Source organism: Myxocyprinus asiaticus, chromosome 10 (assembly GCF_019703515.2).
Source record: "Myxocyprinus asiaticus isolate MX2 ecotype Aquarium Trade chromosome 10, UBuf_Myxa_2, whole genome shotgun sequence".
Taxonomy (NCBI): domain Eukaryota; kingdom Metazoa; phylum Chordata; class Actinopteri; order Cypriniformes; family Catostomidae; genus Myxocyprinus; species Myxocyprinus asiaticus.
In genome coordinates, this window is record NC_059353.1 from 8,800,002 (window position 1) to 8,823,531 (window position 23,530).

General features: G+C 36.8%; 1 protein-coding gene and 1 pseudogene across 9 annotated transcripts; one reads left to right on the top strand and one right to left on the bottom strand.

Moving 5' to 3' along the window:
• Positions 1-1,460: 1,460 nt before the first annotated feature.
• On the bottom strand, positions 1,461-2,905 carry LOC127447345 (uncharacterized; annotated as a pseudogene).
• Positions 2,906-6,720: 3,815 nt separating this feature from the next.
• Positions 6,721-23,427, top strand: LOC127447229 (trichohyalin-like). Of its 9 annotated transcripts, none has more exons than XM_051708926.1 (10): positions 6,722-6,943; positions 9,202-9,492; positions 10,095-10,343; positions 10,484-10,594; positions 10,705-10,743; positions 11,060-11,107; positions 12,514-13,334; positions 13,509-13,595; positions 13,632-16,704; positions 21,346-23,427. In XM_051708926.1, the coding sequence occupies exons 1-10, from the start codon at positions 6,889-6,891 to the stop codon at positions 21,612-21,614; spliced, it is 5,043 nt and encodes a 1,680-aa protein (XP_051564886.1). In that variant the 5' UTR covers positions 6,722-6,888; the 3' UTR covers positions 21,615-23,427. The 9 variants fall into 9 exon arrangements, with proteins under 9 accessions (XP_051564893.1, XP_051564894.1, XP_051564886.1 ...); XM_051708927.1 differs by having other exon boundaries at positions 12,514-13,298; XM_051708933.1 differs by lacking the exon at positions 13,509-13,595 and having other exon boundaries at positions 6,721-6,943; positions 12,514-13,370; positions 14,376-16,704.
• Positions 23,428-23,530: the final 103 nt, after the last annotated feature.

A 23,530-nucleotide genomic window follows, 5' to 3' on the forward strand; every position in this document is an offset into this window, starting at 1 on the left:
AATAGCAATGTGGGTTTTATGTTATTCTTCTTTCAAGAGGGAAATTTGAATTAATACATAATAAGACAAGATTGATATCAAAGATCAGTCATAAAGTCATCTGAATTAGGCAAAGTAGGATAATGAACAACTATTGCTTTGTATCCTATTATTGGGGATGAGGAAATAACTTTAACCCTTAACTCTTCAAGTCACACAATGTGGAATGCAATATGCTGCTTTAAAAAGGTATAAAACACAGGGCATATTGTGCTTGTGTAACATTGTTAAAAACAAACAATAAAATGATTGTCAAATGATTTAATAGATAAATTAAAAGAGGGACGGATACGCAAGAACACGCAGTTGAACCAATACAGTTTTCCAGTAGTATCCGAAACTGAAGACAGCTGCCTCATCAAAGGTATGTGTGAACTATGATTATAATGCAGTCTCTCTCTGTTTCAGGGATGAAGCAGATTTGAATCTCTTTAGTTAGATTACTTCTGCATTCTAACTGTGTATGTTGATAAATAACTAGTCAGTCACTGTGATTATGACAATCTTGAAAGCTGGTCTGGTATAAATTGGCTATATTCATTTGATATATATATATATATATATATATATATATATATATATATATATATATATATATATATATATATATATATATATATTGGCCATATTTACTGCAGAATGTTGTTGAGATGACGTCACAACCAGCCCAGTTTGCCGCCCTCCCCCACATTTCAAAATTCGTTCCGGCGCTGGTGCCTTGCCCTCCTCTTGCACTCTCTCGCTCGCTCTACTGTGGCTGTGGCTCATTGTCATCTCTCACTCATCAGGACAGTGCGCACACCTGACGTCATCTAGATATCAAGCAGTTTTATAAACTGTTGCAGCGTCTGGGACTCATCTCAGCCTGTCGCAGGAGTGTGCACACAACAATACTGTTCGTCGTGAGATCCGAGACTTCTCGTTGCAGACCAGTCGCCAACTCAAAACATCAAAGGAGACGAGCTTGAGTCATGTAGTGTACACTAGGCATAAACACTCCTCCTGTCTTCCATTGGTAAGCCAACAGGTTTACTGACCCTCATGTTGTTCCAAACCCATATGACTTTCTTTCTTCAGTGGAACACAAACGGAGAATGCAGAATGACAGCGTAAGTCACCAAAAGAGATGCAATGAAAGTAATTGGTGACTGAGACAAGCATACTGCTACTTACCTTCCACAAAAGTCATATGGGTTTGGAACAACATGAGGGTGAGTAAATGATGACACAACTTTCATTTCATTTTGAAAATATTGAACTGTAATGCAGACTTAAAATATTCAGATTTCTGGTAAATATGAGAGAATTCTGTATAAGCGTCAGTATGAGTGACGATTGAATATTTCATTTCTCTATTCTTCTTTGACCTCTGTCACTGTGAAACACATTTTCTGGATGAAAACTGGATGACTTTATTACCCTCAGTCACACTTCCAGATGTCTTCATTTGCTCCGTTCCCAGAGTAAATATAAAAAATAGTAAGGTACAAATGTTTCTGACAAGACTTCACAGGAAACGTACTTTTCACATGTCTCTTGCTCCGTCTGTAGCAGCAGCAGACACAGACTATGCAGATGAGGAGAAGTATGAGGAGGAAAGTGCCACCTCCTGTCAGGACCACCAGCATCCACCAAAGGTCCAAGCCAAATAGAAATGTCTTCTCAGACATCTCTAATGAGGGATAAAACAGACATGATAATTATCAACAATGTCATCGCCAACATTTATCATTTTTGTGTAAATTACAAATGATCATCTTCTTTACATATAATATACTGTATATAATAAGGGATATATAATATATAAAATGCAAGGGATAATGTACAAGTTAAACTGGTAGCCTACAACAAAAGACATTCATTCTTCATGAGAAACATATGTAATATACTGTATATATAAAATATATAATGTATTATAAAATATATAATCATAATAATTACCGTCTTGTTTGTCTCCCTTGTTGCTGTTCACTTCTACTTTATTTTCTTTATTGAGTAGCCATAAGTGTAGTTCATCACATTATTGACATGTTCCACCAAAGTATGACAACAAGAATGTGTCCAAATACTTTTTGACTTTACATTTTAACTGTAAATCTATTGTTTTAAAACAGACTTATTTTGTGAAATGTTTTGTCTTGAAAAGTGTGCTTGCACTTTCTTTCTTTAATAAATTGTTTGATATTTTGTATTCATGCATTCTAAGAGTGACCTATGTGTCCAAATACTTTTGGGGCCACTGTATATTTAAAACTATTTTGGTATTGCACTTACTGTACCTATATCAGAGCATACTGGCTGAACGTCTTTTGCTGATTTTACACTAATCATGTTTTCGGCTGTGCATGAGAATTTATCTCCAGCTTTGAGGTCAGATGAGTTTGCATGTAAAACAGCACTTGCCATGCTGGATTCTTTCTTTCCATTTTTTTTCCATGATACAACCACCTCAGAGTGGTTTAAGGCACTACAAGTTAGACTAACTCTGCACACTTGACTATGACTGTAGGTTCGGCCACTGGCTCTGAAATGCACAAACAGCAGCAACTGGTCTTGTATACTTTTGTTTCGGATAAATGAGAGGAGATGCAGCAGACTTTCACAAACTAGTACATACCTTGCACACAGAGCTGTGCTTCATTTATCTTTTTTCATTTTCCATCATCGCTATAGACTTCACCCTTGTACTTCCCAGACTGGTTTATCTGTATGTTTCCAGTATCAGGGATCCACTGTGGTCAATGTCGAGCTCTTTGTCCTTAACATATAGGCCCTTCTTTATGTACACCCTCTTTTGATTATGGCCACAGATCACATGGTTGTTAGCTTGTAATTTTTCATTATCCAGTGGAACATTTTCACCCATTGCTTTGTAGATACATGATGATTTACTCTCAGGGTTTCCTAGAAATAAAGTGGTGTAATAAATCCGAGCAAAAAGTATGTTGTAGGTAACAAATGTAAGTGTTCAAGCACGCAGTTACTGTGACTTTAAAATGCTGACATGATTTAATCTAACACCATTGTGAGAGAAAAGACTGATTTACTCAAGTACATGAGAAACACATGATTGACTATGATTCAACTATAAGATGCTATTACATGGGAATGGTTTCTACTTAATACATTTCTTTAAAGGTAAACTATTTGTAAAATGCTAAACAGAGGTTTCTGTTTCTGTTCCACAATTCTGAGGGCTGAAAAGTGGAAATGGCGATTAAACCAAACCAAAGTTTTCTGATTAAATCTACAAAGGATTCCCAAAAATCCTATTTTAATGGCAGTTATTTTACATGGGGACGTAAGGTAATTCCAGGATTTACAGGGAGTACTCAATGATTTTATTGCTGTCCGGGTGTTTTTCTCCAACCTCCCACAAGAAATTGCCTTTTAAAAGTTTTTTTGACAAACACCAAGGTCGTGTGGGAATTTAATTACCGTCCAAATCCACATCTCCGAGTTTATAATCCAAAAGTCGTTTTGGAAATAATTTTTTACCACTGCTAAGTGCTGTGCGGTTGCTTTGCGAGGTAACAGCTCTGGTGGTAATGGACAGTTGTCAACAGTGGAGGATTGTGTACCAGAAATGTATGAAATAATTCACAATTATCTGCTCCATCATAGTGAGTGGGAACTCTTCAGTAGAAGGGAAAGAAAAACGAGAGCCAGATCACTTGAACTTTGGAAATGGCCCATTATTATGGCCGCAATATGTAAGAAAATTATATTATAACATTTCAATATAGAAACGTATACTATATACAAGGTTGGGGAGTAACGAAATACATGTAACTGGATTACTAATGAAATAAATGAATATGGTGACACAATTATATTTTTGTATACAAAACTAATTTCAAACATTTAAACATATGCCTTCAGATCAAAAGATTTTTAAGATCATGAGAAATATTTCAGTCAAGTGTTTCAAAACTTTTGACCGGTAGTGTATATATATATATATATATACAGGGTTGGAGAGTAACGGAATACATGTAACAGGATTATTTATATAATTTGTAATCAGAATACAGTTACATTCAAAAAGTATTTTGATTACTGAAGAGATTACTTTGCATTTTATTGTCATTTGTTTTATTTAATATTTAGTCCTTTCAGATGGAAAACATTTATACATATAAATGATGTGATCCAAAGTGCATTTGAACAGCGGTGAAACACTTTCTTATGATGTGTTACATTCATACGAGCAGACAGAGAAGTAAGTTTGAAGTCAGTTTGGAGCAGAAGAAATAGAAATAAACCTTGTGTAAATTGTCAGCTTTATGCTAAGCTAAAATGCATATTTCTAGCCATTTTACATGCACATGTTACCAGGCATGATCATATTCACATTGGATCATAATTTCTTTTTTTCTAGTAAGACCTTTGATATCAGGGCAAAAATCATATTCTTGATTATAATTTTTGTATTGTTTTCCTGTAAAAATATTTTAAAAAATCCTTAAAACAAGATCAATTTGATTTATCTTGTTTTAGAAACAACACTGCATAAGATATTTAGGTTTTTCAGAGAATGTATTTTTAACATGTGTATTTTGTCTTACTGTACTGGCAGAGTTTTTATAGTCAAAACAAGTGAAAAAATCTGCCAGTGCTGAAGAAGTAATCCAAAGTATTTAGAATACGTTACTAACCTTGAGTAATCTAACAGAATATGTTACAAATGACATTTTACAGCATGTATTCTGTAATCTGTAGTGGAATACATTTCAAAAGTAACCCTCCCAACCCTGACTATATACATTTATACATAGGGCTTGCATGACTACTCGTTTAAACAGGTCAACTAGTCCCAGAAAAGTGACCGGGTCAATGTCTACCTTAAATGATTCTTGATAAGTTTAATTGCTCTTCAGAAGAATTTTGGCTTGTGCCCTTCTGTGAAACTGCACACTGGCGTTTTGCAGAGCGGTTCCCCATACATGTTATTTGAATGCAAATACAGAGGACATAGTTTGTGGATTGAGGAATTTTCCACATAAAATGCGCAACTGGAGGCATGTGATTCACGAATAGTCTTGCTCGTCCCCCGTGACTGAATTGTCATCTGAACGCACAAGTTTTATCACAGAGAAACACACATGATATACACATGAGAAACAATTACCGTCCGAATAAAGCTTAAGAAGAACATTTTTTTTTTTTTTTTACCCAGTTGATTGAAATGCATGTAGTTAATCATCCAGAAATGGCATTAGAATAAAAACTTACCATTGGAGAACAAGATAATTAAACTGAAGAGAAGTATTATTGCCAAGCTTTGCAGCATTTTTACATATGTCTTTGAGCGAGGCTGAAAAGCTCACAGTGGCCTCATTTCCTGCTTGTCTGTGCAGTGGATTGTAGAGGTGAGAGTTATATGCTGTCAGTAATTCACATGAAAGGGTAATTCAGGAGAACTAAAAGCCATTCTTGTAGTATGTGGGGAAAATTGTAGCTCATCAGAAAACTGGCCAGTTGAATTAACAATCATTTTTTCATATGATGATTAAATCATTTAAATCATTTAAATTAACTTTATTTACTAGACATCTAGAGATGCAGTTTGAAGTTATATTTGATTATTTTTGGAAACTCCTTTGTACACAGTTTTAAAAAACGCACACACACACACACACACACACATGTTGTAACAATGTTGTAACAATTTATTATTTAATTAATTGATTTGCAACTTCTACTGTAACTTCAGTGTAGGTCATATGATAGTGATTTTACCCCTGTAGCTAATTTCTATTTGGTTAAACTGATGATAGACTTGTTCAACCCATCCCGTGGTACAACACTCAGCGGTCTCCCATAAAACATTTCAGTTTGTTTGTTTATTTATTTATTAATAATTTATTATGCAACAGAATAAAAAATTTACTGTTTTAATAGTCATTAAAATGACTTTGCCTTTTCTTGACAGATAATTTCTATCAAACTAATTTGTCACTCGATGAAAGTTAAAGGGATAGTACAACCCAAAATGCCATCCCAGATTTGTGACTTTCTTTCTTCTGCTGAACACAAAGATTTTTAGAAGAATATCTCAGCTCTGTTGGTCCATACAATGCAAGTGAATGGTGACCAGAACTTTGAAGGTCCAAAAATCACATAAAGGCAGCATAAAAGTAATCCAATGGTTAAATCGATATCTTTAGAAGCAATCTGATAGGTGTGGGTGAGAAACAGATCAATATTTAAGTCCTTTTTACTACAAATCTCCACATCACACACACCTATCATATCACTTCTGAAGACATGGATTAAATCACTAATTTATGGATTACTTTTATGCTGCTTTTATGACATTTGTGGAGCTTCAAAGGTCTGGTCACCATTCACTTGCATTGTATGGACCTACAGAGCTTAAATACATTTTCTAAAAATCTTTGTTTGTTTTCAGCAGAAGAAAGAAAGTCATACACATCTGGGATGGCATGAGGATGAGTAAATGATGAGAGAATTTTCATTTTTGGGTGAACTATCCTTTTAAATTCCTAACAGCAGCTTCTTCGTGAAGCGCCTAACAATAATACAAGTGCTGTGCTGCCATCTGGTGGGCATGAGCAGGTGGTGACAGAGAGGTAAAATCATATTCTCGATTAAAGGTGTGTTTGTTACCTTTCTTTCTCCGCCCACAATGTTACTTCTGGATAGTTTTAATCGGGTTTCTTTCATTACTAATTGCCTCAAACAATGTAGAAAGTTTTTAAAGGTTTACTAGTTGTAGTTTTATGCCTGAATTGTCGAGATTCGAGCAGTAAGAGGTTTTAAATTTGAAATCGCTATAGCATACCCATTCAAAGGATACAAATAAACAAAAACAGAGAAGAGAAGATGGCAGTTACTAACTTCATAATGTTTTATATTACATGTGTCAGTTTTGTTCAAGGTAAGTCCGGAAGAATCGTTTTCTAATGGGGTGGACGGAAAGTAACTTTAGGCTGTATTAGTTTCCTGGTGCAATGAACGCGAAATGACTCCAGACAATCACGGAAATGTACCTGTAAATCGACGTTTATATGCTGGAATTGGCTTCAGCCATTTTAGATAGTAGATCAACTGTTAAGGTATAGTAGAGGCATGATTAACAAGTTTTAAAGAAGGATTTGAACGTTAACTATTTGTGTAAGTTATTGAAGTGTTTTAGAGCGAATCTGGACTGAATCAAAGACTTTCACTTGAAGTTGATTGTTATGCAAACCATTTGATATTCTGCGCTCTACGAAACACACAAACTCTCTCATTGAGAAGCAACTTAGTGACTGCTTTGATCTTTTTCCAGATCACTATAATATATAAAATACTCCTGTAAACTGTAAATGAAAATCAGAATATTTTCAACATTTTAATCATAATACCAAAGACACAGCCTTTACAAAATTAACTACAACAAAAGGATTCATCTTTTTTTTTTCTTCTTCGTACTCCACTAGCCAAATCCTTCACATTTACCCCCTTTCATATTCACAGTAGACTGCCCTGAACAGCAAGAAACCAAAATTAATAATAATAATTTCTTATCATATTAATATATTATATAACTAATATATTATCTGCCCTATATGTTTAATCCAGACAGGTTATCATGGTTATTCCACAGTGCACATAAATATAAAACTTTAAGCTCGGTAAGGAATATTCCGAGTTCAATTCAAGTTAAGCTTAATCTACAGTATTTTTGTTTGTTTCGATTTGCCCCTCATTTTCTTAAAAAACACAAATCTGTGTGACAGTGAGGCACTTACAATGGAAGTGAATGGGGCCAATTCGTAAACGATAAAATACTTCAAAAGTATAGCCACAAGATGTAAACAATATGTGTGTAAACATGATTTAAGTGTGATCAAATTGTTTACTAACATTGTCTGTATAAAGTCATATCCAATTTAAACCTAACCTGACGACATAATAAAATAAAATGACAATTTAAAAAACTTTATTAAATAGTTTTAAATAACACAACAGAAAAATGAATGTAAGCACTTTTATAAAATTATAAGTTTCACATTTCTGCCTTTAAACCCTCCAAAAATGGTCACCATTCAAATCCATTGTAAGTGCCGAACTGTAACTTGAATTTTTGCTCTTTTTTTTTTCTTTTTTTTTTTTAAAGAAAAGGTTGAAATTATTTTTTGTGGTAATTAACAATATGTCACATATGCTGTAGACTGACCTTAAAGGGACAGTTCACCCAAAAATGAAAATTATCTAATCATTTACTCACCTTCATGCCATCCCAGATGTGTATGACTTTCTTTCTTCAGCAGAACACAAATGAAGATTTTTAGAAGAATATTTCAGCTCTGTTGGTCCATACAAGTGAATGGTGGCCAGAACTTTGAAGCTCAAAAAATCACACAAAGGCAGCATAAAAGTAATCCATACGACTGCAGTGGTTTAATGTGTCTTCTGAAGTGATCCAACCACTTTGAGTGAAAAACAGATCAATATTTCAATCCCTTTTACCACAAATCTCCACTTTCAAAAAGCCCTCCTAAGCTCTCTTATTATTAAATATTGATCTGTTTCATCTGTATCATATCGCTTCAGAAGACATGGATTAAACCACTGGAGTCTTATGGATTACTTTTATGTGGCCTTTATGTGCTTTTTGAAGCTTCAAAGTTCTGGTCACCATTCATTTGCACTGTATGGACCTACAGAGCTGAGATATTCTTCTAAAAATCTTTATTTGTATTCAGCAGGAGACAGAAAGTCATACACATCTGAGATGGCATGAGGGTGAGTAAATGATGAGAGAATTTTCATTTTTGGGCGAACTGTCCCTTTAACTTGAATTGAACCCGGAATATTCCTGTAGTATTTTGAAGTGATTCGTCTTTTGACAAAACTGCTGTCAAAAGACGAAAAGTAGCTGATGTACATTAATTCTGTTTAGGTCTGTATGCACATGGAAAAGAACTGTAATGCATGTGATCTCTGGATTTCGTCTCTTGCGAAAATGCTGTTGCCATCACAGAATTGGAAGGGGTGCTTAATTGTTCTGAAAATAATATCACCATATGCTTAATTTTCTTTATGCAAAATATTATTTTGACTTGGGTCACATTTTACTGTATGTGAGACATGTTCACCCACAGATCTGGACTCATTCTAAGAAGATGGTGTCTTTTTTCTCTTTCTTAGATATTGTTTTCTGTGAAACATTTGGAGAGAGTGGAAAGGAAATTACATTGACCCCAATCATTCATGGAACGCCTGTAGAAATAATGTGGAAACACAATAGCAACATAATTCTGGACTATGACCAGAGTATTATGATGGAGTATGGCTTATTTAAAGGACGTGTAGTTCTTGATTTTGAAACAGGACAGCTCACAATAACAAAGCTGAACATCCAAGACAGTGGCCAATATCAGTCTGAGATTTTGATCGATGGACATGTTCAGAGATCAGAACATACTTTGACAGTCTTGGGTAAGTTAGCTCTATATAACAAACCATCATTTGCAGAGCTGCTATAAGTTATGAATGTGCCGGAGTGGAAACAGGGAACCAGGCTATATTACTTGGTGAAATTCAATATTTCAGACTAAACTGCATTTTTATATGTTTACCGAAATTGTTGCACTTCTGAAACTTGTGTAGTTAATAATCTGTAGGAAAGGACTTTCTGTAGTTAATGTATGCATAACACATTAGACCTAGAGGCACAGAGGAAACGCAAATGATGGGATGGAGAAAGTGCAGTTATTATACCTAGTTGTAATATTATACCCTGATATTATTATCTGTAGATCAAGGTGGATGATGGCTGATATATTACAGAAACATTGCAATACAATTTATTGATATCAAATTTTTACACAACATTTAGTCAAAATTCACAAAAATATTTGAAAAGCCAGAATGCGCATTGTCAGTGTTGACTCAATGGACAGCCAAGTCAGTATTGGTTATAGGCCGATGCAGTTATCTCAGAATGGTCAAATATCGCCCAATTAATTGAACTGGCAGATATTTCATTCAATACCTATCTATTATCTGTCACTAAATACCTGTCTGCTTTTGTGTCTTAGATGCTATGCCAGAGCCAACAGTGACATGTGAAGTGGACAAGACTTCAGATTTAAAAACACTGCTATGTTCAGTGAACTCACAGACTCAGCCAAGCTATGAATGGAAAGGACCAAATTTTTCTGGTCGTCAGGGGCCAAAACTTTCTGTTGCCAAACAGGAAGAGAACCCGGACTCAGTCTTTACCTGCATTGTGAAGAACAAATTGGGCAGCAAGAGCACAGACTTCACTTTGAAAGACTGCCACATAGGTTTGCTAGTAAATTGTTGTATGTGACTTGATGTGTGCTAAAATAGTCAGTGAGAACTGCATTTTAAAAATACAGTGTATAAATGAAAGCTATCAGTAGTGGTGACCACATTGAATTGTCGTGATTATTTTTGTACGCAGGCAGAGCACGGGCTGCGTCGATCGCTCCGGTCCTAACAGTCATACTTCTCCTCGTTGTCGCTCTGCTCATATTGCTTGCATTGTACTTCATCAAGCGGAAAAAGGAAAAGTGTAAGTGCCATGACACTATAAAATCTATTAACATTACATTTATAAATTGTTTTGACCTTTTTTGTGTGTGTTTGTTTGTTATTTTGTTTGTCATTTACATGGATGAGTAGCAAGGAGGTCTGACCCGCACAAAATGCAACCTGAATATGGTAAGATGGGTTCAGTTCACACAAGTATCTTAAAAGCTCACATGAGAATAATGCAAGGTGAAAATTGCATCACTTAATCTATTCATTAAATACATGACTTTTATTGCAGATACTATGTAGCCAAATATTACCAGACATTACAGTTTAATTTTCTGTAAAGCTGCTTTGAAACTGTGTGTATTGTGAAAAGCACTATACAAATAAATATAACTCGTCTTTACCTGAGTATCATTGTCAGTAATGTTGTAATGAATGTTTGTTACATAACAGAGCATTTTATATATAATAAAATATATATATATATATTGAAATCTAGGTGAACACCATAACCTTTTGAGAGAACTCTCAACGGAGGATATACCAGGTAACAAAATGTATTTCTTATTGTTGTTGCTGCTTCTATTCACTGCACTCAAAAGGGCCGTTCATACTGACAGCGATTTAATCGATGGAGGTCAGGAAGTGTTGTTGGTCGTACATGGCATTCCTTCTGCTGTCTGCCCTAATGTTATTGGTGGGCTGCACAAATGTCCATATTTATTGAAAATCTGATCACAAATGTGATGTTTGCTGGTAAAACTAAGGTATCAGCATCATTGTCTTGACTCCTATTAGTAGTCGCCTAATCGCACAGCTGCTTTGCTGCTTTAAATTGCTATATGTGTGCATGCCCCTTAAATGATCTAAAGGGTCAGTTGCAATTGGCAAGGGACACTTCAAGGCTTGCTGTTTGAATGTGATGTTTGAATCATTTGCCTCTTATTGTCTTTTGGTCATTTTTGACCCGGGACAGGTAAAGAATATGTAATAATTTAAATTTTTGGTACTGAAACCATAAGTTGTGACTTTGTCAAGACTATCAAAACAAACTAAATAAAAAAGAAAATTTTATTTTTGTATATAATTTTTTAAGAGAAATAACAATTTAAAATGAATTGTTCCTTCTGTTGTCTGGGTTTTGACCTTTCACCTTCTGAATTTCTGGATGTTTTAAAGCTTTAAATAGTTTTTTGTACATCTATAAATCAAATTTGACCTAAAAACATTTCAGATTATCTCAAATTTAGCCCCATACCCCATTCTGTTCTCTACTTCCCCCACTTGCTTCAGTGGGTACTGCATCTTTCCCACAAATTGCAAAGTTTGTGCACAAATGCATGTCCACATGTACAGAGAGAGTATTTTTCCAGATTTGAACAGGTAATATATTAGTAAATAAGTTTAATAACATGATTTTATATGATAGGGTACAATGGGGCTGAAGGCCCCCATTGCTAAAAGACCTATTGGATGTTATTTTCTCCTAAAATATTAGATGGCAGAAATAACTATTACGGCACCTTCCTAAACCCCTGTAATACTGAAACAAATTATTTTATGTTAGTGGGAAGGAATGGATGTGTTGCAATGGACGTGCAAAGGGGGACCATTTTGACGGCTGGAAAAGGCAATAGAGATTCATTCGTGAAATAGGAATGAACAAACATTTTAACTCTAAAATGTACTCTGTTCATTTTCTACAAGCACTGTAAATCAGAAACTATTGTAATATAGTTAAGATATTATAGAATGCCAAAAGTTATTAAAATAAACTTAAATTGAGACATTCTTGGCCAATGTTTGCCAAGTTTAGTGCCGTTGTACACCAATTAAGAATTTATGCATTTTTAATGGTTTTCAATATGGGTCAAAAATGACCCGAAGAACAAAAGGAGGGTGCAGTTTCTTAAGACGATAGGAGGGCTAAGGTTTTCCTGTGGATTGTTTCAGGTTCGTCTGATGCCACACTGCCTTGGCAGTCCAGACTTACTTCACCAAAAGAATCCATTGCTGTGAAAAGCTGGGAGCAGATACAGATTCATCACGACAGCACCTCAGAGAATATAGTTGAAATTGATGGAGAAACACCTGTGAAGGGAAAAAATTGTTTGCAGGAACAAAATCTAAAATGCAATGTTGGCACACTGAGGGACACTTGTCATACAGTGGAGGACCAAAACATAGGAAAAATCAAGATGGTAAATATTCAGCATCAGATTCCAGAATCTGCTGTAACTGAAAGAAACAAAGAGGACACAGAAAATAAAGTAAAAGAACTAGACAAAAATGAAAACAGTCAAAATGTACTTAAAGCAAAAGAAAGCAATTGTAGCAAACCTGATGAAACTGACAAAGAAAAGAACGAGAGACATGAACCCTTACAAAACCCAAAAGAATTCGGTGATATCATGATGAACCAGGATTTGGATCTATATCAGAGCGAACAAGTTCAGAAAGAAAAGGAGAAAGAGGGAAGCCAGATACTGGAAAAGAACGAAGAAAAGAGGGAAAAGACATCCGAGCAGCAGAATGAGAGTCTGGGAAATCAGAAAAACAAAGCTACGACTAATAATGAGGATGACCTCACACCAGTAGAGAAAAAAGAGGAGGGGGAGAAAGAAGAGAGAACAGAAGAGGTAAACCATGGAGAGAAAAAAGAGGGGAAAGAAGAGAGAACAGAAGAGGTAAACCACGGAGAGAAAAAAGAGGAGATGAAAGAAGAGAGAACAGAAGAGGTAAACCACGGAGAGAAAGAAGAGAGAACAGAAGAGGTAAACCATGGAGAGAAAGAAGAGAGAACAGAAGAGGTAAACCACGGAGAGAAAGAAGAGAGAACAGAAGAGGTAAACCATGGAGAGAAAAAAGAGGAGATGAAAGAAGAGAGAACAGAAGAGTTAAACCACGGAGAGAAAAAAGAGGAGGGGAAAGAAGAGAGAACAGAAGAGTTAAACCACGGAGAGAAAAAAGAGGAGGGGAAAGAAGAGAGAACAGAAGAGGTAAACCACAGAGAGAAAGAAGAGAGAACAGAAGAGGTAAATCATGGAGAGAAAGAAGAGAGAACAGAAGAGGTAAATCACGGAGAGAAAGAAGAGAGAACAGAAGAGGTAAACCATGGAGAGAAAAAAGAGGAGATGAAAGAAGAGAGAACAGAAGAGTTAAACCACGGAGAGAAAAAAGAGGAGGGGAAAGAAGAGAGAACAGAAGAGGTAAACCACGGAGAGAAAGAAGAGGAGATGAAAGAACAGAGAACAGAACAGTTAAACCACAGAGAGAAAAAAGAGGAGAAAGAAGAGAGAACAGAAGAGGTAAACCACGGAGAGAAAGAAGAGAGAACAGAAGAGGTAAACCACGGAGAGAAAAAAGAGGAGATGAAAGAACAGAGAACAGAACAGTTAAACCACAGAGAGAAAAAAGAGGAGGAGAAAGAAGAGAGAACAGAAGAGGTAAACCACGGAGAGAAAGAAGAGAGAACAGAAGAGGTAAACCATGGAGAGAAAGAAGAGAGAACAGAAGAGGTAAACCACGGAGAGAAAGAAGAGAGAACAGAAGAGGTAAACCATGGAGAGAAAAAAGAGGAGATGAAAGAAGAGAGAACAGAAGAGTTAAACCACGGAGAGAAAAAAGAGGAGGGGAAAGAAGAGAGAACAGAAGAGGTAAACCACAGAGAGAAAGAAGAGAGAACAGAAGAGGTAAATCACGGAGAGAAAGAAGAGAGAACAGAAGAGGTAAATCACGGAGAGAAAGAAGAGAGAACAGAAGAGGTAAACCATGGAGAGAAAAAAGAGGAGATGAAAGAAGAGAGAACAGAAGAGTTAAACCACGGAGAGAAAAAAGAGGAGGGGAAAGAAGAGAGAACAGAAGAGGTAAACCACGGAGAGAAAGAAGAGGAGATGAAAGAACAGAGAACAGAACAGTTAAACCACAGAGAGAAAAAAGAGGAGGAGAAAGAAGAGAGAACAGAAGAGGTAAACCACGGAGAGAAAAAAGAGGAGATGAAAGAACAGAGAACAGAACAGTTAAACCACAGAGAGAAAAAAGAGGAGGAGAAAGAAGAGAGAACAGAAGAGGTAAACCACGGAGAGAAGGAAGAGAGAACAGAAGAGGTAAACCATGGAGAGAAAGAAGAGAGAACAGAAGAGGTAAACCACGGAGAGAAAGAAGAGAGAACAGAAGAGGTAAACCATGGAGAGAAAAAAGAGGAGATGAAAGAAGAGAGAACAGAAGAGTTAAACCACGGAGAGAAAAAAGAGGAGGGGAAAGAAGAGAGAACAGAAGAGGTAAACCACAGAGAGAAAGAAGAGAGAACAGAAGAGGTAAATCACGGAGAGAAAGAAGAGAGAACAGAAGAGGTAAATCACGGAGAGAAAGAAGAGAGAACAGAAGAGGTAAACCATGGAGAGAAAAAAGAGGAGATGAAAGAAGAGAGAACAGAAGAGTTAAACCACGGAGAGAAAAAAGAGGAGGGGAAAGAAGAGAGAACAGAAGAGGTAAACCACAGAGAGAAAGAAGAGAGAACAGAAGAGGTAAACCACGGAGAGAAAGAAGAGGAGATGAAAGAACAGAGAACAGAACAGTTAAACCACAGAGAGAAAAAAGAGGAGGAGAAAGAAGAGAGAACAGAAGAGGTAAACCACGGAGAGAAAGAAGAGAGAACAGAAGAGGTAAACCACGGAGAGAAAAAAGAGGAGATGAAAGAACAGAGAACAGAACAGTTAAACCATAGAGAGAAAAAAGAGGAGGAGAAAGAAGAGAGAACAGAAGAGGTAAACCACGGAGAGAAAGAAGAGAGAACAGAAGAGGTAAACCACGGAGAGAAAGAAGAGAGAACAGAAGAGTTAAACCACGGAGAGAAAAAAGAGGAGGGGAAAGAAGAGAGAACAGAAGAGGTAAACCACGGAGAGAAAGAAGAGGAGATGAAAGAAGAGAGAACAGAAGAGGTAAACCACGGAGAGAAAAAAGAGGAGATGAAAGAACAGAGAACAGAACAGTTAAACCACAGAGAGAAAAAAGAGGAGGAGAAAGAAGAGAGAACAGAAGAGGTAAACCACGGAGAGAAGGAAGAGAGAACAGAAGAGGTAAACCATGGAGAGAAAGAAGAGAGAACAGAAGAGGTAAACCACGGAGAGAAAGAAGAGAGAACAGAAGAGGTAAACCATGGAGAGAAAAAAGAGGAGATGAAAGAAGAGAGAACAGAAGAGTTAAACCACGGAGAGAAAAAAGAGGAGGGGAAAGAAGAGAGAACAGAAGAGGTAAACCACAGAGAGAAAGAAGAGAGAACAGAAGAGGTAAATCACGGAGAGAAAGAAGAGAGAACAGAAGAGGTAAATCACGGAGAGAAAGAAGAGAGAACAGAAGAGGTAAACCATGGAGAGAAAAAAGAGGAGATGAAAGAAGAGAGAACAGAAGAGTTAAACCACGGAGAGAAAAAAGAGGAGGGGAAAGAAGAGAGAACAGAAGAGGTAAACCACGGAGAGAAAGAAGAGGAGATGAAAGAACAGAGAACAGAACAGTTAAACCACAGAGAGAAAAAAGAGGAGGAGAAAGAAGAGAGAACAGAAGAGGTAAACCACGGAGAGAAAGAAGAGAGAACAGAAGAGGTAAACCACGGAGAGAAAAAAGAGGAGATGAAAGAACAGAGAACAGAACAGTTAAACCATAGAGAGAAAAAAGAGGAGGAGAAAGAAGAGAGAACAGAAGAGGTAAACCACGGAGAGAAAGAAGAGAGAACAGAAGAGGTAAACCACGGAGAGAAAGAAGAGAGAACAGAAGAGTTAAACCACGGAGAGAAAAAAGAGGAGGGGAAAGAAGAGAGAACAGAAGAGGTAAACCACGGAGAGAAAGAAGAGGAGATGAAAGAAGAGAGAACAGAAGAGTTAAACCACGGAGAGAAAAAAGAGGAGGGGAAAGAAGAGAGAACAGAAGAGGTAAACCACGGAGAGAAAGAAGAGGAGATGAAAGAACAGAGAACAGAAGAGGTAAACCATGGAGAGAAAAAAGAGGAGATAAAAGAAGAGAGAACAGAAGAGGTAAACCACGGAGAGAAAAAAGAGGAGATGAAAGAACAGAGAACAGAACAGTTAAACCACGGAGAGAAAAAAGAAGAGAGAACAGAAGAGGTAAACCATGGAGAGAAAAATGGAGGTAAGATGCACAATATGTTTTTTTCTGGAGAAACAAAACTTGGCAGACAAATCGCTGCACAACTCTTGAGTCTAAAATAAAACATATTACGGCACATTCCTAAACTCCCGTAATAGTTTCAAGTTTTATCGGTCACATACATAACCATACACAGTACGACATGTAGTGAAATTCTTGGTACGACTTTTCTCCCCACAGTTTACGATAAAAAATATATAGATAGATAAGGAGTAGAAATAGAAGTAATAAAAAAAAAAAAAAAAGAAATCTAAAAATTTAAGATTAAGAGAAAAAAGATTAAGAGATTATGGGAATATATACTCTGGAGAATTTACAACACAATAAATTAGGAGAAAGAAGAAATATATACTGTATGTACAAAGTATGCATATGAATATGAAATAGTGCAAAATGACAGATGTAGAGGTGGTAGCAGCAACAGTTGACTGGCAATATGTACATTGTGCAAGGTAAAGTGCAATTGTGCAGTAATGTTGACCTGCAACAGGCTGATGTTATAGAGGTGATGTTGTAAATGTTAAATGATAATGCAGAGTGTAATATTGCTTCAAGTGTGTGGTGTTGAATAGTGAAACTAGTCCTGGTGTTGTCCTTGGTTCAGGACACGTGTGGCCTGGGGAAAGAAGCTCCTTCTCATTTTCTCTGTTTTGGCCATCAGGGAGCGGAAGCGTTTACCTGACTGCAACAGAGAGAAGAGTCCAATATTAGGATGGCTGAGGTCTTTCATGATCTTCCTGGCTTTGGTCCAGCATTGTTTGCTGTAGATGGACTGCAGGTCAGGGAGTTTGATGTGGTTGATGCGCACAGCTGATCGCACCACTCTTTGTAGAGCCAGTCTATCTTGTTTTGTGCGGTTTCCAAACCAAACCAGGCTGTGATGTTTCCTGTCAGGATGCTCTCAATGGTGGAACAACTCCCAATTTCTTCCCGTAGTGGCGCTTTGCCTCCCTCACCGCTCTGCGTGTGTTGTAAGACGTGATTTTGTAATTGTCCATGTTCCCGGTGGCTAGCCCCACTTTATAGGCAGCAGTACGGGATGACAGAGTGTCGCGGATGGATTTATCCACCCACGGCTTCTGGTTGGGAAACATCCTGATGGATTTATCCACCCACGGCTTCTGGTTGGGAAACATCCTGATGGTGGCTTTGCAGACTGTATCGTCTACCAGTTTCCTGATCAGTTCCACGACTGCTTCCGTAAACTCATTGATGTCATCAGAGCTGCGCCAGAACATGTCCCAATCTACGTCCTCTAGAGCATCTTGTAGAGTGGCCACTGATTGGTCCGTCCAGCATGCGACCTCCCTCTGAACCAGGGCTTCTTGTTTCAGCCTTTTCTGTATTTAGGTATGAGGAAGATGGCAACATGGCCCGATTTCCCAAACGGTGGTAGAGACTGTGCTTTGTAGCCTTCTTTATATAGGGTGTAACAATGATCTAGAGTCCTGTTGCCTCTAGTAGGGCAGGTAATGTGTTGGTGGAAGTTTGGCGCTGTGCGTTTTAGATTGGCGCTGTTAAAGTCCCCATCAGAATGAGCGCAGCGTCCCAGTGATGAGTCTGTTGCACAACGAGAGCCTCATGTAGTTCACATAAGGCAGTGTCCATGTCCACCTGAGGTGGTATATAAATGACACTTAATATGATCGAGGTGATTTCTCGAGGAAGGTAGAAACGGCAGAAGCTCCAGGTTGGGTGTTCAGGAACATGTGAGAGGAACAATGCTCACTCTGTCGAACCAGCTGTTGTTAACCATCAGACATACACCACCTCCCCTTGACTTCCCTGACTCCATTGTTCTGTCCATGCGAAAAACTGAAAAGAATTCGGCCAGCTGGATGGCTTGGTCCTGAATCGCTGGGTTTAGCCATGTCTCAGTGAAGCAGAGGAGGTTGCAGTCTCTAAGGTCCCTTTGGAACTTAACCCTGGCCCTGAGGTCATCCAGCTTGTTCTCCAGTGACTGAATGTTGCCTAGCAGAATACAAGGCAGGGGAGCGTGTGGGCGCGAGTTCTCAGTCCGTTCCTGACGCCGGCTCGTTTCCCTCGGGGCTGCCGTTTCGGGTCGCATCCTTTGTTCTTCCTTAGAATCTCGCTTGGCCAGCATGGGTCCGGTGTTAAAAATGACGATTGGTGAGTAAGTTGTAGACCAATAGAGACAAGAGTATGTCGTAATTTATAATGTCGTAATTAATAGTAACCATGGTGAGAAGAAAGATTAAAATAACTTAAAGTGCAAGAGAAAAAAGCAACAAAAAAAAAGCAAACTGTGGTCAGAGCAGTCGTGACGGCAGCCGACCTCAATACTGAAACAAATTATTTTATGTTAGTGGGAAGGAATGGATATGTTGCAATGGACGTGCAAAGGGGGACCATTTTGACAGCTGGAAAAGGCAATAGAGATTAATTCGTGAAAAAGGCATGAACAAACATTTTAACTCTAAAGTGTACTCTGTTCATTTCCTACAAGCACATGAAATCAGAAATTATTATGATATAGTTAAGATATTATAGAATATCAAAAGTGATTGAAATAAACTTAATGAGAGTCTGTACAATAAGGTGCTATTTATTAACATTAATTAATGCATTCCTATATATTTACTATGAATTTTCACATTGAGAATAAATGGGTTCAGCCAAAAGCTAAACAATGTTGCTTTCAGAGGATTTATATGGAGTTATGATGAAAATAAAGTGCATTTCAAACTGTTCTGAGACCAATGAAGACTAATTAGGGAGCAAGGGAGAATCCTATAGCTTTCCTATGCAGCTAAGTGCATTCAATACTAATATCCGACCAAAAGTTCAGTTTCAGACTGCAGATGATTTTTGGACTAGGGGTGTGCAGCGGAGCCATTATCTGTATTTGTATCTGTATCTGTTCATATGACAAAATTATCTGTATCTGTCCCTGTATTCGGATAGAACCAGGAATGGGCAGGGCTTAAACTGGAAGTGCATCAAAACTAAATGAAACCATTTTTTAAGTATTACTCTTATATTTATAGTTGCTAATAAAATATGCCTTGCATATGCATTTTCATAATAATAGCCTAATAATAATAATAATAATAATTATTATTATTATTATTATTATTATTATTTATTTTTTTCTTACCAGATGAAGCTGAATTTGTAGGCTACATTAACTGTGGAATATGTTGTTAACTGTGGTTTCTCCTGGTATTTCAGATATTAATATCTGCATGAAACAGTATTTTTGTTTGTCTGTACACGTATAACAACATTATTCTGGAGGCAGGAGGTGTCAAGTAAAATGTGAAATGTCAAGCACACATTTTTGCAGTGAATAATAAATACAAATTGAAACATTAAAAGAAATTCAAATAAAATCAATATAGCTTACAAACATGTGAAATTCCCATAAGTCTATCAGGATTTTTTACGATAAGACACCATTATTTAGTTAAATAATAGTAATAATAATAATAATAATGTTACATTTATATTGCGCCTTACCAGAGCACAAGAACACTTAACACTTTCAAATTTAGCACAGTTTACAGAAGAAGAAAGACGGAACATGTTTAAGTTTCTTTGTTTTACATAAGCAGGAATATCCTAATAGATGAATACTCTAGCATTTAAACCTTTATTGAGCATTTGAACTTTTTTCGGAATAAAGTCTTAACCAGATATTACCTTAATCGCTTATGTGGAAATAAATGTGGTCAACTTTAAGAGATGGAAAGACGAGCTTTGATGTAAAATCATCACTTCAGGTCAGGAATTTAACATTGCGCCAGGTTTAGGCTATAAATATATGTGCAAGAATCACGTGTGAATCGTGTGATACATAGACATTTCAAGAAGTGGAACATGTATATTATGTCATATCTTAGTTAATGGTACACATGACAAGCTCCAGACGCGCACAATTTACAGAGAATCCGCCCATCCGATCTGAAATCACAACGTGCGCATTTTCATTCATAAAGTTTACAATTTTGAAATATTGGCTGCACAGATAAATAAATTCTTTGTAAATTTGGATATGTTTATTTAAAATGTTGCTTGATCCTTGTGCTTTTTGGATAATCAGTCATACAAATATTTTTTATATTATTCTGATGAAACTGTTATTCGTTTTGAAGTCATTATCCGTGCCTTTCCGAATAAGGTATTCGGCTTTGGACACATCCCTAGTTTGGACCACTCAACATGTTTGGCAGACATGGGACAATGATAATCAGTACATAGATTCAGAATTTTAGCATTAAAATTTTTTTCAACATGATTGGCAGTGATTGGATGATTCTGGACATTACTTTGAATAAGAATTAATTATTCAGCTTTACAGCAAATCAGCTGTAATGTAACGTCTCAAAAACATCAATAACCAACACTCCTGGACACATAAAACACTTTGATGAAAAAAAATCTGACTTTCTAGCTTGGTATTCTTTTAAATTTCTAAAATTAAAATTAAATTTTTTTTTTTTTTGTTTGTTTTTTTTTTTTTGCTTGTTTATTAGGTGCTACTAGTTAAAAAAAAAATGCACACAGCAGTCACACAGCGGTCTCAGGAGTTTAAGGAAACAATTGGAGATTACCACTTTTTTGAATTATTGAATGAGTCTCTCATGTTTTATCTTGTTACAGATTCACCAGATAACCTGGGGCCTAAGTACAGCACAGGTGAAATGCTAGAAAAACAAAACCACGTGCCAGAGATATTTGAGTCAAAAAGTGGAATTAACTTAGAAAAGCAGACTGAGTATCAAACTGATCCAAACAATACAATGATCAGCATGCCCATTCCAGCAACGGAATACACTGAGAAGAAGTTGAAGCACACAGATGAAGTAGCGCATGCTTGCACCGGGAAGTCAGATATGAGAGATGAAGAACAAGAAACAAACAATCAATGATAATGAAAATATTATGCAAAATGAAGGAGAAACTAAAGAGGATGGTGGAGAAGATGAAGATCACTTATCTCTGTGAAAAGAAGATGATGATAGTGGACAGGAGATGAAGAGAGGTGAGCCAGAACAAGGCATGAAGAAGGAAAATTATCCTCCAGAAATTAAAGACTCAAAAAGTCTTAAACATATTAAAGACTTGGATGAAAAGAATACAAATTCTGACAGCACAAACAATAACATGTCTATGCCAGAGGGCGAGAAAGATGAAAAGAGAACCAGCCTCACAAAACAAGTAATGGAGGAAAATAATGTTTCAAAATTGGGAGCAGGATTTGAACAAACAATGCTATACAGAAAGTGATATGCACAATAAGGGAATTTGTAGTGTGAATTATGAAGTTGAATTGGAGACACTGAGAAGTCATCAAAAATAACAGAAGATAGGGAAAGAAATGATAAATAGCAGGAGAAATTGGAAGAAGGACAGTTTATCAAAAGCAGTGAGCTAGAACAAGGTGTAGAGAATTAAAGTCATATTCCAGATACTTTAGCATCAAATGGTGGCATTATTTTAAGAGATCAGGAGAAAGAAAGAATTGATTCAGAAGACACAACTAATAGCATTATTGTTCTAGAGGGAGTAAAAGCAGAAAAGGAGGACAAGAGCATTCAACAACATGTAGAACTGGAAAGTGATGGTTTGGGACTGAGTGATTATGACCAAATATGAGCAACAATTCTTGATCTTAGGTCTTCTGAGATCTCTTTTTTGAGAGGCCTGGTCCACGTCAGCATATGCTTCTTGTGAATAGCAAACACAAAATGTTTGAGTGCTTTTTATAAGTCAAAGTAGCTCTAACCCACATCTTCAATCTCATTTCATTAATTGGATGCCAGGTTTGCCAACTCCGGACTCTAATTAGCTTTTTGTTGATGTCATTATCCTAGGGGTTCACATACTTTTACAACCTACACTGTGAATGTTTGAATGATGTATTCAATATGTACAAGAACAATACAATAATTTGTGTGTTATTAGTTAAAACAGATTGTGTTTCTTTATTATTGTAACTTAGATGAAGATCAAACCAAATTTATACATAAATGCAGGTACTTCAAAAGGGTTCACATACTTTTTCTTGCCACTGTAATTGACATGACACTTAAGGCATCTTACAAATATAATTGATGCTAAGTACAATTACTAATGAATTTCACAAATGGAGTGCCTTTTACATTTTTTTGCTTGGCACTGAGATGTAAAGGTTGGTTTTAAAGTCTGAATGTAATTAAACCATAAAATCTTGACATTTCAGTTTCAGAATAAAAGGGGGGAAACTGCAGGGACACAAGCACCCATGTGGCTGTAAATATTCTACAAAACCAACTACTATTATTCCACAATATTATAAAGGGTCTTTGGGTAAACTGGGAAAATGAACTTTTGATGATAGCAGCAGTGTAGTCACTGTTCAGATTGAATGAACCATTCCATTTGTGGATGTTTGGGTGTAGCAAACAAACCATGCTTAACAAACAAGAATACATTATACTGTACGCATCCTCGCATTTGTGGGACGCGGCATGAACTAGGCGTTACTGAATCGTGCAGAGCGGATTACACTAAACAGCTCAGCACATACCACAAAAACTGAATTAACAGAAATCACCTTTCAGAGAGAGAGAGAGAGGCACAGTGGAATTAAATGTCTCTGGTCATGTGGGACTATTTGCACCACCCATGTGAAAATGTTCACATGAAATAAATAGCCTATTAGTTCACAACTCTGGGTGAAACAAACAACACCTACATAGACCCTTCAACTTTCAGACTAATTTCAGTCACAAATGTTACCGGTGGGATTAAATGGGTTAATAGCATTGGCACCACTGCAAGGTATTCCGACGATCTGGGCAGA